The sequence below is a fragment of the Branchiostoma lanceolatum genome, chromosome 19, assembly GCF_035083965.1.
Source record: "Branchiostoma lanceolatum isolate klBraLanc5 chromosome 19, klBraLanc5.hap2, whole genome shotgun sequence".
Taxonomy (NCBI): Eukaryota; Metazoa; Chordata; class Leptocardii; order Amphioxiformes; family Branchiostomatidae; genus Branchiostoma; species Branchiostoma lanceolatum.
Window position 1 is genome coordinate 10,405,351 of NC_089740.1, and position 16,099 is coordinate 10,421,449.

The 16,099-nt window shown below is 42.5% G+C and overlaps 2 protein-coding genes across 2 annotated transcripts; one reads left to right on the forward strand and one right to left on the reverse strand.

The window, feature by feature from the left end:
- Positions 1-386: 386 nt before the first annotated feature.
- LOC136425600 (uncharacterized) lies at positions 387-2,864 on the reverse strand. The gene is made up of 2 exons (XM_066414526.1): positions 2,622-2,864; positions 387-1,484 (listed from the first exon to the last, which is right to left on the reverse strand). Exon 2 carries the CDS (start codon positions 1,420-1,422, stop codon positions 400-402), a length of 1,023 nt encoding a protein of 340 aa, XP_066270623.1. The 5' UTR covers positions 1,423-1,484; positions 2,622-2,864; the 3' UTR covers positions 387-399.
- A 4,247-nt stretch (positions 2,865-7,111) lies between these two features.
- LOC136425123 (uncharacterized) lies at positions 7,112-15,695 on the forward strand. The gene is made up of 10 exons (XM_066413920.1): positions 7,112-7,267; positions 7,808-7,956; positions 8,712-8,883; positions 9,333-9,507; positions 10,649-11,214; positions 11,665-11,812; positions 12,215-12,373; positions 13,119-13,217; positions 13,654-13,748; positions 14,553-15,695. Exons 1-10 carry the CDS (start codon positions 7,112-7,114, stop codon positions 14,595-14,597), a joined length of 1,764 nt encoding a protein of 587 aa, XP_066270017.1. The 3' UTR covers positions 14,598-15,695.
- Positions 15,696-16,099: the final 404 nt, after the last annotated feature.

Sequence of the window (16,099 nt, forward strand, 5' to 3'; positions counted from 1 at the left end):
TTGCTTGACAACATTCGATATATTCACCACATGACAGCATCAAGTTGTAAACGTATACGTACATTTTATGCATATAATAGAAATCAGCAGGTTACACGCAAAATAAATCTGTATTATCCTATTATTGGTCATCTTCCTCACAAAACACAAAAATTCTACAACAATTTGGGGATGTTGGCTACTTTTATGATTAAAATCTAATGTATTCCAATACATGTTATACAAATACTCGAACACACAAAGTATTTCTCTGGTATCATCACCATCATATATGCATGTATGTATGTATGTCAGTAATATGATTGTGCACTTCAGATTTACTTAAATGTAACAAATAACTGAAGAAATGACGAATAACTTTCTGTTGGCGCGTTGACCATGTGGTGTCGGTAAACAAAGTTATACGACGTAAATCTCTTTGACGTCCTCTGCTCTTCGGTCACAGTACGGACACTTTTTGTCAATCTGGCTGAGTTTCTCCCAGCATGCCTTGCACATGAAGAAGTGCATACAGGGAACGATCGCCAGCTTCCTTTCCTCCTCATGGCAGACCGTGCAGATCAGACGGTCTCTCTCGACGTCCAGTCTGTTCTTGTATAACTGGTTTTCAGCGTGAAGTTTCAGGTTTTCCAAGTTTTCTCCACGTTTCTCTTTTTCTGTCAGAAACTTCTTCTCATCTTCGAGCTTGTTCAGAAAGTTGAGTATTTCAGACTCGCTCTTTTGGTCGACAAAGGACCAAAACGGCCCCGATTCTTCCCACATGTGCTCCTTGCTGTGCTGTTTGGATGATTCCACGAGTGCCTTTCCTTTCTGTTTCTGTTTCTTCGGCGATTTGTTGGATCTCGACGGATATCTCTGTCGCTTTGAGCGAAATCGTTTTGGACTTTCGAACTCGAAACTGTCGTCGACTTCTTCCTCTTCATCATCGAGAAGTTGGTCTTCGTTCTTTTCCCGATTTGGGCGCACCAACAACACCAACTGTAGTACACAGTATATCATCATCACCAAGGCAAGCACCACGTCTAGTATCAGTTTCATAACTCCTCGTAGAAAGCGTGGCATTTCTGGCAGTAGGGCGTCACTCGAGATGACAAGTATGTTCAACAAAGAATCCACCGTTTCCATAAGCATGTTCCATGCGATCAGCCAAGTGGTCGAAAATGCAATTCCGTATGGAACATTTAGTATAAAGATCATGAAATAATCTGAGGTATTGGAGCCGGGGGCGGAGCTAACGTTTATGTAAGCGACGAGAGAACAATAAAACACAGTGCCGGCCATGATGCCATTTAGCGTCAGCCATTCGCTGAAGATGTTGGAGAGGTAGATTTGGAAGGGATGTCGAGGTTCTGGTTTGAGTTGGTAACGCCGCCTGGCGGTTCTGTTGAATCTCCTGTCTCGTAGGCTCCCCCTTCTCGGCATGTCTAAAGTCCAAGTCCAAAGAGGCTGGCAGAAGATCCTGTCGAAAAACAACCTTAAGGGAGCTTAAGAAAAAAAGAAGAGAAAATGTTAGAATGCAGAAATGGGAAAGTGATTTTCTTTCACAGTGTGTCTCTGTGAATTAGATATGAGAATATCATACAGTTTGGTCAAATATCTTATAACTACGAACTATAACAGTGTATGTGCTGTGTTGATACCTGAATTTGCATCCTAGTTCAGTACGTTATATCCACTGTTTATTAGATACGGCGATATACTCTGTACTAGTGACCACCTCTGCGTAAGGACCACCTGACCATATATTGATATACAGTCAAACTTTTTGTGGTCCTTTAGATGATCAATTATGCAATTGACTATTGACAATCAAGAATCCTGTCTATAGTTACCACCTGTTTACTGTGACCATTTTTTTAAAAAGTCCCTGGAATGGTCATCATACACAGGTTTGACTGTACTATTGACTAAATATGCGTCTAATGTTGAATCTTCCCGCCCATCATTGATACGTAGAAACAGTTTTTGGGTGGGTCGCAAAGAAGCATCAATGGTGACATTATATATTCTGTAGAATGATATAAAGGTCAATGACCTGCAGCTCCAAGGTTTTTTAGTGTCGTAACGCCTTGTGTGTTCAGGAACCGTGTTTAAGAAGAGTCACACTTCGAGCAGGTTCTTAAAAGAACCCACCACAACGGCACTCGTATAAAAAAAGTAGGGGTCGATCCTTCCTAGTGTGAGTGAATGAAACCTTACAGTCCTGTCTTACGCAGTGTGTACTTGATGTATAAAACTCGGGTGTGCTACGCCTTAAGGCGGTTTACTGATGTAAACAAGAAATAAAATTGACTATGCCTTCGCTTGTGTCGCGTCGAAACACATATAAAATGTAGGTACTGGACAGCACTGTTTGTTCTACATCATACGTGTATCCTTTAGTTCTATATATAACACAAACACTGAACATCATGTTTGTACGGTCCTACAAAAATATCACAAAACACCACTTCAAACATTGTTCTATCCATTTGCCATGCTGACATGTCTTTTTCACATTTTCACCCGGAAATAATATTATACTTATCCTGTAATGGCTACCTGAAATTACGCCGAAAGTAGTAGAATGTTAATAAATTGTTGCACACACGCACAGGTATAATGTAACTAGAGATAGGTACCTCAACTCCCTTGACGACCGTAGTTAAGTGAAGAAAATACACCGTCTTCCAACTTTCCTCTTCCACGAAGTTCCTTACACGAAGACGAGGAACAAACTTTTCTTTTAAAGGACACGTTTCCTGGTATCCAACTCTAAGTAGAAGCACTTGAAAGCAAGACGGTTCTGTGTACTGCTGTTTTTTTCGATGTTTGTCATGTGAGCAGTTAGGTTTATCATGTGATGCGCCACACCTATATCTGTCTAGCCTCCACACAGTCTTCGTGGCGGGGCCTTTTTTAAGCTTATCAAATACTGTTTTCTGATTGTTTATATATTTATTTTCTGATCGCTACAGGGTTTTTTGACAGACGTCCAGGTCTGAAAGACTAGTACAATCAAAAACTGATATAAAATCAGAAAACAGCACGCGATAAATGAAAACAAGTCCATCCACGAAGTCTGCGACCGGGGCCGATAGGTATGGTGCAGAAGTGCATAAATTATGCATGGCGGTTTTAATGAGATAGCGACTGGAGTTGGGACGACACAATGAAACCGGGGTTGTAATCAGGTACGCTATAAATGTAATGATGTGTATTGTACGTGTTGTTGTGCACATGTTGCGGGACTGGACGATTCCATTGTGAAGGCCGAGAGGGTATTTATGAAATTTTTTTTGGGGGGGGGGGAGCACAACTTCAGCACGTAGTTGAAAGGGGCGGGGGTTTTGGAAATTTACAAAACAGGCTAGGAGTAGAACCTAGGGCAGGTTAAAAAGAAAGACATAGAAACTTACATTTTCAAGTATGCATCGTCGCAGAAAAACGCCCTAGACCATGCGCTATTCACTATGCTTTTAATACTCGTCTCATATTACACAATGTATATAACTGCTGTTGCATATATTGTTGTAAATTTACAGAGCCTCTTATACGTACGATACGATGTTCAGTCTAGCATTACAATGCCGTATGTGAAGAATTTCGCTGGATGTAGTCTTTAAAGTAATGATGCAATGTCAACTACATACAGGTATATTTATGCTCGTGCGTACGTTTTAGACTAGAGTTCAACAACCAACTGCCACAAAAAACTTCATCGTCATTGGTGTGTTTGAAGTCACATGACTGTGACGTAGTCTTATCGGCCGCCATGTTGGACTGGACATAATGTACATTTAAACTTTTGTCTTCACACAGAATTGGTAGCAGTCACTGGAGCTCATGACCCTATCAGTACACACTGAGCAAGACAGTGACTTCACATTTACATTTCTGTATATTGCTAATCGCAACAGCATTGAAGTCTGTTACACAGTCCTCGGTTGTATGTAAAAAAAAGTTCTTCGGTGGGTGACAGTATGAGACAAAGAGTTTCTTAAGAGTCCAGGTGTGCATGGAACTTTTTTTTTACTCAAAGGTCACTACGACCCGAAGGTCACTTCAAGGTCACGGGTTATTATTTGAAAAGGACGGGTAGAGTATCTCTTCTCCCTAGGTCAGAAAACGCGAGTCAAGGCTCAAGACAAGCTAGCTTGGCTCACCGAGACTGAGGACTAACTGACCATTAGGAGACGCAGAGGTTACGAAGGCTACATATATGTCGGGAACATTTTCATGACAGAAAGATTGTCATGGCGTCGGTAACGGTGGAGTTACAGATGGGGCAGGTTCGCCTGACACGGCGACTCACCCCTCCCCAACACTTCCCACACAGAACAAAATGTTTACAGGGAAGAAGTAAGATTCTCCTGTCTTCATCGTGACACACTGCACACCGTAATCTATCCCTTTCGTCTTCCAAACATTGCTCCATCTTTGCTTTCTCCTCTTTTGCGTTTTGTTTCACTGCAGGAAGCGGCTCTTTCCGTTCTTTTCGAGTTTTATTAGGCGAGTTCTTTCGCTTTGCGTCTTTGTGGCGTTGCTTTTTCTGATGGTGAAGCTCATCCAGTGCAACCATCAGGCTGTGTTCCAAATCGGATGCTAGCTCTCTCTGCTCTCGGACTGTGATTCGAAGTTTACGAATTTGGAGCTCTTTTTCCTCCTGCGTGGTTTCAAGTTCAAGTACCTCTGCCCACAGCTGCATGTTTTCTACCCGCAAATCGTCTTCATTGTTCAGCAACTCGTTTGCGCTCGTACTTAAGGAACGGTTGAGGTCTTGTAGTGACGTAATCTCGTTAAGGAGATGACTTGTTCTTGGTTCTCTAGCTTCCACGCATGCGCGAAGAAGGTGGTTCAGTTTCTTTAAGTCTTGCACTTCCAGTTTCATCCATACTGTATGAGGGGTCACTCTGCCACACTGGGTGCATTTATCTGGAGAAATGACCAGGGGGCGCTCTTGAGTATAAGCCGCGAGTTCTGCATTGACTTGGCGAAGTTTGACATTTTCGCTCTTCAATTTCCTCCCTTTGACGAACAAGAAAATGACAGCATATAGCAGAATGAATATGAGGAAGAGCAAGGATTCTGTGTCGAGTAGATCATCAACTTCCATAGTTGTTGTCAACTTTTGATTTCAGTTCGAGTTGTTTCTGCTCGCTCTTCTACTCCTGGAAATAAAAGGAACACGATAACATTAAAACACTCACCGCCATACTGTTTCAAATGTGTTCGTAAAACAGTCCTTGGTACATACAACCCTTCGAAAACAGCAAAAACGGACTATATATGGTTTAAATCACGGCCACATATACCAAGTCTTATGGACTGTTTTGTCTCATACTGGTATATTCTATACGATTTCATTCAAACAGTTCTGGGACATGATTCATTCTGTCGGCCATTTTGAGACATAGTAGAAATGTTTTTCTTGGATCGCGCCCCAATGCCACGTCACCCTTAGTACAGAAACTATATTTCTTCAACCACGTTAGCTTTCGTCACAATATTGGCACAAAAAACCTTTCGTTTTATCCATCCATCCAAATTTGCTCCCATTCTCCTCAAGAAAGGAAACACAATCGACAAAACATATTTTGTGACCCAATTCGAAGTGTATGATTGCGCAATCTCCAAGCAGATGTAGGGTTCAATTCAGTGTTTTAAGTTTGTTATTGAGGCGTTTATTATCTTATTTTATACGTCTTTCTAATGGCCCGCTCTGGGAAGACAAAGAGAAAACTGCGGACCACTAAAAGAGGTATAAAAGGATTTTTTTTAAAACACGTAAAAAGCTGACCAAATCCCACATCTGCTTGAAGATTAGAACATGCGTCGATAACTACACGTGCGATTTGGTAGATTATGTCTATCTATCTGTATCAAATTGAAAGGTGATACCGCCTAGGAATCATGCAAAACATCGCTATCACACATACCTTAGTTAACAAGCAACGTCTTACCAATGGTAGCATCTCGCTCCAGTATTTCGTGCAGTCCTGATACATGGTGCACTTGTGATAGCCCCTGGCCTCCCCCGTGCCCGCCATGTTTGAGCTGGCCTTGCCCTACTGTTTAATTTTAGCCAAACGTTGAGTTGGTGACCTGTCGTAATGCTATATCAGATACCACACTTCTATATAAGGCGCCAGCCTGGCTGCCATCCTACAATGCCTATGAAGTCGTAAGGGGGGGGGGGGGGGGGGGGTGCAGTGTTGGGGCCCTGGTCGACAGCCATCTCCGAAGAAATATTTGCCCCAACACTGCTTGGGGGTTTCCAGTATGCCTGAGGGGGGAGAGGTGATGTTCAAGCCAGAAATCTGAGCGGAGAGGGGTCGCAATCGCGCTGTACAGGCTAACCCTATTAACCCGACCATAACTCTAACCCCAAACATAACCATAACTTCACGCAAGCGCACTACCCCACGGAGCAAAAACCTGGCGGAGCAGAATTTGGCTCCGCAACTAAAGAGGATGGTAGCCAGGCTATAGGATATGTAGCTTCTCCAATTTCAAATGCTTAAAACAAGATCGAAATATTTTGATTCTGACTTCTTTTTTGAGAGCAGCGAGAGGCAAAGATCCCCAGTTATGTGATTTTATGAGTGTACATGTAGGTAGTCTTCTTCTTTTCGTCTATAATTGTTTAACGTCGAGAAATTAGGACGACATGTCAAATGATACTAACTTGTCTTGTCAGCAAGTTCCATAGATCTCCTCTACTCTAACTTACAAGACCAATGCCAATAAAAAATGAAACTTGCATGTGACAGAATCATAAGAGAAGATGGACTTTAAATCCTTGATGTCAACTATTCAAAAGCTTTAAGTCACTCCATTTATTCATGATTTTGCCACTCTAAAACTATAATCGGCTTAGCTGCGCATGCTTTATTGAGAAAATATTCCACTGCATCCTGTTATGTTCACATAAATCACTAATCAATATTCAATAACTATGTCGTACATATATAAGGACGCTGTTGCCATGCTCGGCTCACGGTATCGTCTAAGGAAAGGCCTGAGACACTGCCAAGCCAGGACCTCGCAGGGCAACTGATGAGACCACTGTTGTAGATAGCAAATAGCTTCTTTTAAGAGATACAGTATAAGAATAGGTTGACCCTAAACGATGTCGCTCTACTCCAAAGCGCGCAGGCCGATTGATGATGACAGCACGCCGCCAAAACTGAAGGGAAAGCAGTTCGTGCGGCTGATCGTTCTCATATTCTTGGCTTTGCTTCCAGTCTTCAGCATGGTGGTGCAAAATGCCCTATCCCTGGAAGAGGTAGGAGTTTGTGCGTCTTATTTTCTATTATGTCGTGTTCTTGACTTTAGATCTTAAGGTCTGATATTTATCAATCTTTCAAATCCGGTATGTTGTTATAAAGCACGCATCCAGTACATCCCCATGGCATTCTTCTTTCTTTAGTATCTTTGTCATACAAGTAACTGATCGCTATGTAATGAGGATTCATGCATTTTCACATGACTTATTACGTCCCGAATACTTTTTGAAGGGTCCATTATCAGCCTATCCTCGCGAATCGTTGGAAAGGGCGATTGTGACAAGATTATCTACAGGTTGCAATCGCACAATCATATTCTTTGACATGTGCCACTATTGGTAATACCCTGGAGCCAATAATCACATGTATTATCATGTTGTGTTACGGGCCTCTATCCCCCTCTACGGTGTATCTACTGTGGTTATTAGCTGTAGTGCAGGGTTGAACCCTAACAAAGTCAAACATGAGACATACAAGAATCCAGGAATATACAAGGAACTAACCTAAAGACTACCTTTGACGATTATCTTTGATGATAGGCAACCGCTCTTAAAAGTGAAGGACAGGAGACCGGCAACGAGATTGTCTTCTCCACGGAGATCGGTCATATCGTCCACGATCTGGCTCTGGAGAGGGGTACATCCTCTTTGTTCATCAGCAGCGGTGGAGACACGGACATATACCAAAGGTAAGTCATGGCAGGAACTTGTTATCTGATTAGCAGTCTCTCCCGGGCTACAACCTGAGTTTCCTCGGTACTTTAAGCTTCCATACCTGCCTGGCAAGCTAAGTCCACCCGGTAATTTCTGCCTGCTTGAATTCAATTAAGCGCCAAGCACCCTCCAGGCGGGTTGAGGCAAGAATTTCCTTGGGAGCTCCTTGGGAGGAGCTGGCCTGCAAGGGCCCTGACAACACACGCGGCGACGCATTTCAGCTTGAACGTTAATCAAATAAGTACCTATATTACTATAGACTTTAAGCTTCAAGGGGGGGCTAAGGCAAAATTTCATCGGAAGCATGTTGGCCCTGGTGCTGAAGAACTGTATGTAAAGTTCCGCAGCAGTACCGTAGGATGCTGCTAGAAAGCCCATTATCGAACTTGACCTTCGTCTCTACAACACCTACCGACCTACTAAATATCATGACAATCCATTAACAGCTTCTTGCGTTATACTGTTTATATACACCACAGCAACTCCACCATAGCAGCATTTTGTGCTAATGGGTGTTGAGGTCGATTGTCTACAAAGGTGCAAGTAGTGAACCCATACGTATGTAATGACAAAGTGCAACTCATTTTAAACAAGGAATATATGTTTTCAGCCAACGTTATTGTTTGGTATAAAATGTTGGTCTTAACGTGACTAGATAAGGAACTGTTTGATTTCAGTCATTCATGTTCACTTACGATTAGTAACGGTCCTTTTTGTGCCATGTCCACAGATTGCTTCGCGTTTACGAAGAGACAGACAATTCAATAGGAAGCTTGAGTCATTGGCTACCGTATGATAAACACTATCCCGACAATTTCAAGTCTCCAGAGGAACTTAAGACACATCTGGCGCATCATAGAAGCGACGTGTGGTTCAAACAGAACGAGACTTCAGTTGAAAAGGTTCGGGCCCAATCTGTTGCTTTGCCTTCTTGATAGATAGCTGCACTTGTTTTTATAAAGACGCTTTATGTATGTATTCACTTATGGAGAGAGAAAGATCAACGCACACACACACACACACACACACACACACACACACACACACACACACACACATACACACACATACGCAGAGGAAGAGAGGGATGGATATCCGGCTATACAGATACAGATACAGATACAGAAAGATACAGATACAGAGGCATAGATGGGTAGATACTAATTTCTAGGTGTTAAGATAGATAATATTAGATAGATAGATAGATAAATAGATAGATAGATGAATAACAGTATCGACAGACTCGTAAATTGTATTACCGTCCAAAGGTATCCGCAACATACAAAGGATAGTGAGAAATTGTGAAGGCTACTTTACAGTCTATTGATCTCATTGATGCTAATTTCCGCAGGAGATACAGTTTTACACAGACATCAACAAGATGTTCATCCACATCATGTCTGCCGTACTGAGTCGTGCCGACACGTCTCAGCTGTGGACCACCATCGTGGCCTACCAGATGCTGCTGGGGAGCATCGAGAGCACCAACATTGAAATGAACCTGGGCTGGACGTTCTTTAACAAAGGTAAACACTAAAATCTATGGCTACAAGTTTTTCATGTTTTTGCACAGAAAGAAATCTTAAGTATGTACAGTTATACATTTAAGCACTCAATTTATTTTAATATCTATTTGTTTTTTTCCGCTAAACGTAATTGAAGGTCTAGTAAAGAAAAACAGAACGAAATGTCATCCACTGTAGGGTTTGGCAAACAAAGGTCTGGTCCTTTTTTTCTGTCTTAGTCTCATTAGGATGACGTGTGTGGTGCTTGTTTAATCAAATTGCTGTGTTGGTGATGTTGATGTTGATTTATGCCGTTGATGATACTTGGAATGGTGAGTCAGCACACTTTGGACACAGGGATTGCATGGAAGTCTTTTCAGTCGTTAAATTATATTACTCAACTGCGATTTTAAGTCTGGAGATCGCACGCATTTCACCTTGAAATCCCAGTGCATTGGATTAAGGTCAAGGATGAAGAAAAAGGTCACGTTGTCAGCGTTTTTGTGCAGCATCTTATAGACTTAATCTGCTCTGGATTAACCCGCCCTGAGGATAATCAGACTAATCTCGCTTAATCCCCTACGTGCGTGTAGTCAGCTGTACAACAACATCCACGGCTTAAACACGTAAAAGTTTATGTTTGATAATGTTTGCTGACTACAGTGATTTAGAGTGTGGAACATAATACACCAAGCACGAATAATCACTTTTGTTTGTTTTTCTCCGCGGAAGCAGTAGTCCTCTGCTTAGTAGCTGTAATGTCAGTTGTATCAACAACGTGCGGAATGCTTTCTTTCTCTTGTCACAATCAGTGCGAAGTACTTAAGAGCATTTAGAGCCTGGATTTGAACTTCAATCAAATCAATATCGACACTTCTCCCCACAATCTACCCATGGATAACCTTACATGCAGAAATGAATTGTCAGTTTATTTTTAGTTTATTTGCATCTTGAAAGACTTCAAATGCTATGCATACATGTGAATTCCAGCACCTTCAAAAATCTATACCGTAGATACATTTATTTTGCCATGTAAAACGAACCTACAGTGCTTTAATAATTGCTCCTTTAACGATTACGAAAAAGTGAGCTATGCAAAGAGGCCGCCAAAATAATATGCGTAAAATAATCATTATCTTAATGATTGCGTATGGTTTCTCAGGACCAGAAGGTTTTTCTACGGATGAACTTATTTGGTACGACGAGGCATTGGCCATCGGCATCCACCAACTCGAAAACGCGATCGTGTACAATCACGCCGTGGAAGACGACTTGGAGAAAGAATTCCGTGGCACCCCACACGAGAAGGAACTCACCAGGCTCCGCAACCAAATCAAGAAAAACAAAGTCCCTAACTCCCCTACTGAGAACGGTGCGAAATGGTTAGAAGTCATGGATACATATACCCATGTTTTAGAGGAGATTGGCGAGAAACTGTCAGAGGAGGTCCTTAAAATCATCGATGGCATTCTCCAAGAAAACAACATCCGGCTGAGTTCGGGCTTCTCTATATTGATAGTGGTAGCCTGCATTGGCCCAGTGATAGTCCTGGGCGTATTTAAGATGGCCAGCGAGTCTCAAGCAGTTGCAGCCAACCTTGAGAAAGTGACGACGAAGTTGGCAGTCGAGCAGAAGAAATCAGACAAGCTGTTGTACAGCGTCTTCCCCTCCATCATTGTAGAGTCCATGAAGAAGGCCGAGAAGGTTCCGGCTGAGTACTTCGACCAAGTAAGAAAGTGATATGATAAATCTATTAACCATGAACTTGGTGTTATTCTATATTATAGTGTCTTTAAGAGTTTTTGAACGTTATGCAGCCTAGTTCGGCTAGCGGAAATTGGGTTTATGGCGGAGAGAGGGGCGGGGTGGATCGTCGGGGCCAGCTGGAGGGTGGGCCGGGGAAAGCTCGGGGGCGCGTGCGGTGGGTGGCGCGCCGATACACGGGGTCTAAATTCCAGGGTATGTAACACGTATATTTGTAAATACTTTGCGTTTGGGAACGCATCTATAAACCGCGACACCGCAGTGTAATGTGAACCAGTCAGAATTGCCTTGATAAAGGTGACAGATAGTCACCGAAACGTCGGTTGAATAAAAAGAGTCTTCTTATTCAGTGACTTCCCAACCTGATGACACTATTCACGGATTGCCTATACCAGTACTCCTGTTTTTCCCCAGGCCACCATCATGTTTTCAGACGTGGTGGGTTTCACAGAGGCCACTGCCTCCCTGTCCCCCCACAAGGTCATTGACCTGCTCAACCGGATGGACCATGCTTTTGAAGCCGTCTTCACTCGCTACGATGTGTACAAAATGGAGACAATGGGTAAGTGCAAACTTCCGATTTTTAACATTAAAGATATGTCATTTTGTAAACGTGTCAGTCGCTACATGTAAATATGCTTTATTGATGTATACTGTGAATTCTATGTGGGAACGATGACAATCAGTTGTAATGATAAAACTCATCAAACGGATCTAACTGTTTCTACTCGACGTATACTATATTTCTAAATGAATATAGCCCATTTTATTTCTTGTGGGGTTTTGCTAGTTCTGGAGAAAGTGTATATGATGTGCTACTCGAAAGGGGTGCCATCTTAAGGTATAAACCTTTAGCATAATCGTCTGTGCACTGCGTAAAACAATGTTGCTTTAAGAAACGATAGCTGATGCTTCTCATACATTGAAACTGCAGGGTTTTTTCTCTTACTTTCATGATCGGCAGCTGGGTCGTACATGGTAGCCTCTGGTTTACCGATAAAGAACGGAGACCAGCACGCCGAGCAGATCTCGTGCGCGGCGCTACATCTCCTGAAAGCCGGCCTGGCCTTCCACCCAATGCACATCCCCTATCCCATGGAGTTCCGCATCGGCATACATACAGGTATACTGGATCTGTATCTGTATCTGTATCTACATAGCCGGTATAACCGCCATTAGGCGTAACACACCAGCTTCGCAGGCACGCGGCGCGGCAGCAGCTGGTCATATTACACCGAACGGTCTGTTACACCTAGTCTTTGCATATCTGACTGCAACCGTTCTTTAAAGCTGCTTAGTGAGGAAGCTCCTACAGTACTTGATGACAACGAGTTCCATTCTACCATGGTTCTCGGGAAATACGATTTTTTGAACACATCAATCCTTGGCTGATAACTCTGGTACTTAAAAGCATGACTATTTCTAGTCCTCTTCTGAGCTGGCATTAGATACTTATCAGTCGGTACGTCCACAAGTTTATTAGTCATCTTGTACATCATGCATACTGGATGGTCTTCTTGTCTTCTTAAATTGGTGACTGACACTTTTTTTCGTTTCCAACTAAGAAGAACAAAGGGTGTATATAGCATTTCAAGTGGATCATTCCAATCGACCATTGATTTTTAAAACCCTTTTATAAGAAACACGATCTGTTCATACATCTACACATGTACAAAGAAGCGAGAAGAAGTTGACTCTGCTAGCTTTATTTATCACGTTAGTCCACTATGTATGTTTAAGATATGTATTGTCACATACATATTAGTTAGGCTAATGTTAGACGACCTGTACCTAGTCCCTCTGGACACGAATGTTCAAAAGCAATTTCATTCCATTATTGATTTTTAATCATTTTATGTTTTTCCCAGGACCGTGCGTAGCTGGGGTTGTGGGTTCAAAGCGGCCTCGATACTACATCTTCGGTAATACCGTCAACATCGCGCAAAGCCTGGAGAAAACCGCACAACGTAAAGTGTTCACGATACTTTTATACTAGTGTAACAGTCTCTAATACTTTTCAGAAGAGATTTCACCTTAGAATTCAAAGACATGTATACCATCTGTAATATGATATGGTATGGAAACAGCTTCCTAATGGAATGGTCAATAACCAACAACATAACATACTTGGTAACATGATAGCGCTAGCGCTATGCTTAATTGTTTCTAGTTTCAAGCAGCATTCCTCAATGGGCGCTAAACCATGAAGTTTATCCATACTTAGGGTGATATTCAGCAGATTCATCATCATCATCATCATCGGTAGTAGATACATATCGTCTGAGAGACAGAAATGAAAAGCGTCTTAAAAACATATGTAAGTCGGCTACATTATGTTTATGGCGTTGTTTTAGTATTTTGTGTGTCGAATCTGATGTCCAGAATGTTTGCATCCCTGTTCAGCAAGCAAGATTCACATTTCCTCCTCTACAAGCGAGCTTCTCGTGTCGCTAGGGGGCGTGTTTAACTTGGAGCCAAGGGGCGAAGTCACCATCAAGGTTGGTCTCGTATAACCGGAAAATTTTCTTCAGGTGTAACACACCAGCTTTTCACACTAAGTGCCGAGACAATACTTCTTTTCAGTAAGTGTGGCGGGTTCCTAAAGTGTGGCTCCCCTAAAACATCGGACCTCCGTCTTTATGTCCCATCCGGCGAGAGGAAGTTCCTAGCCGGAGCTAGGCACTCATTTTCATTTGGGGAGAAAGGTTTTAAGTGCACAACATTGCGGCCTGCTAGGAATTCGAATCCAGAACCTTTAGGTTCTAGCTCAACAACCCTCACCACATGGCCATCTTGTTACCACAGGTATACGTAATGTGCCTGTCAATGCAGATTTGCAGATTTGTGGCATCGTGTCGCGCAATCGGTAGGGTGTGTCGCCCACAACTGCCGAGCTTCGAAACCACCGATATGCCCCGCGGCCCGATGTTGTGCCCTTGGGAAAGGCACTTAACACGACTTTCCTCACTTCACTCAGGTGTGAATGAGTACTTAGCTTCGGTTAGGGACGTGCCTCGGATAGGATGTTAAATGGAGGTCCCGTGTTTGAGAAGAGCCACACCTCGAGCACGTTAAAGACCCCACTGCACTTATCGAAAAGAGTAGGGGTCCTTCCCGGTGTAAGTGGTTCAATACATACAATCCTATGACCGTACATGGGTTCGCCCCTAGTAATAGCCTCAAGCTAGTTGGCCCACCCTGGCATGTACATGCAGAACCAATAAATAGATAAATGCAGATCTGCAACAAACCATTTTATGAAGTGCGCTTTTTAGCTGCAAAGATATTTTTATTCTTTCCAGGACGGAGTGAAGATGACGACATACTGGCTGTCGCAGAAGGAATGAGCCACTGTCAACTCATGAGATGGACTCAGTTTACATGTTCAGCAGTCTGATTGTTGTAATTAGAAGCATTAGATACCTTTATTGAAAAAATAGGCCGAAAATAGTTGGTCATGATCAAGACCTTTCTATGTTCTCCGCTTCGCTCCTTTGATCGCCGTCGCTGATTTCCGCCTAATGGTCGTTGCCATTTGAAATGGTCGATGCCACATCGCAGACGGTACTATATATATATACAAATACATATATATAATTAGCACACTCCCTCGACACTGTGATGTTTTCGTGGCGAAGAGGATTATGGTTTCAGCATTTGGCTTGTTGACCCGAGTTCGAACTCAACCTGGTGCACTTTATTTTTTTCACAATTTTTTTTACCATTTTGACGATACATTTCTAATTGAAATGTTGTTTTCTATTTGTTTTTTTAGCGTTTTTAAGCCCCCAAGTTATGATGCGCTCGGATATGACATTAAGCGTTTCAAATGGCAACGACAGTTTACAAGACGGAAAAGCACATCACCGGCTTCCCTTGGAATAGGGACGGGGACCAAACACTTTGGCAGGGAAGTGATCAGAAGACCGAATCAGAGCTAGAATAGAATGTACAAAGGCTAAAATGTTCCCCCCTGTTGAAAGCACTCAGCACATGAAAGCATGCGATGCCGTGTGAATAGATTTATCCCATAACTAGGCACATACCTCGGCCTACCTTTCTTACCAAATCGATAAACTCTATACTTAATACCTCGTTCACACGACCTTCAGATTAAAGGTTATCTATCGATGTAGCAATCAAAGACTATCCGCTTTATAATCCTCCGCTTAACCACGTTTAATCTACCATTAATTCTGTTAAAAGTAATAAAGCAAAAAATACTTGCTCAAGCTCACGTTGCTATAAATACAGAAAATGTAGACAGCTTCTTTGTTATTCAAACCGTTTAGAATCAATAAACTGGGCAAATTTAGACGTCCGAATTGTTATTGACAACGCTAACACAATGTCGACCTAATCAAATACTTAACTGGGATATCGTATTTGTATAGCGTCCGTATCTTATCAAATCACTACTAGATACAAACACCGCAGCGCACGATGTTGTTTTTAACGGGATTGTTGTATACATTTTGTGTGTGTTTGGGGAGGGGCGATTGTCGGATTTGCCCTTTTAAACCTCGGGTTGAATCGGCTAACCCCACGACACTTGTCGCGCATTAAGTACGACTACACCCCGACACGGTCGGCTAGTATCGCCTCCCCGAACAAAACCTCCACACAAAACGAGTTGTTCTCATATGCAGGTGTTTCAAACACGATATTTGCACAGTTTTGTTTGCGATGTTTGGGGAAGTCCTCTCATAAAAGTGCTTGGGAATGAGCTGTGTCAATGCACCCTGGATTGTTTGTGTTGCCGTGCCATTTGGCTCTCTCCCTCCCCAAATTGGAGTCTTATAACCAGACAAATCATAACATAAATATAAATTAAAGCATCAATTGATAA

What these genes read in the sequence shown, in the direction of transcription:
- LOC136425600 (XM_066414526.1), bottom strand. Translation starts at nt 1,422, where the DNA reads ATGCCGAGAAGGGGGAGCCTACGAGACAGGAGATTCAACAGAACCGCC.
- LOC136425123 (XM_066413920.1), top strand. Translation starts at nt 7,112, where the DNA reads ATGTCGCTCTACTCCAAAGCGCGCAGGCCGATTGATGATGACAGCACG. An exon ending in ATGCCCTATCCCTGGAAGAG is followed by an intron (nt 7,268 to 7,807) that starts GTAGGAGTTTGT and finishes CTTTGATGATAG; the next exon opens with GCAACCGCTCTTAAAAGTGA. An exon ending in CGGCTGAGTACTTCGACCAA is followed by an intron (nt 11,215 to 11,664) that starts GTAAGAAAGTGA and finishes GTTTTTCCCCAG; the next exon opens with GCCACCATCATGTTTTCAGA.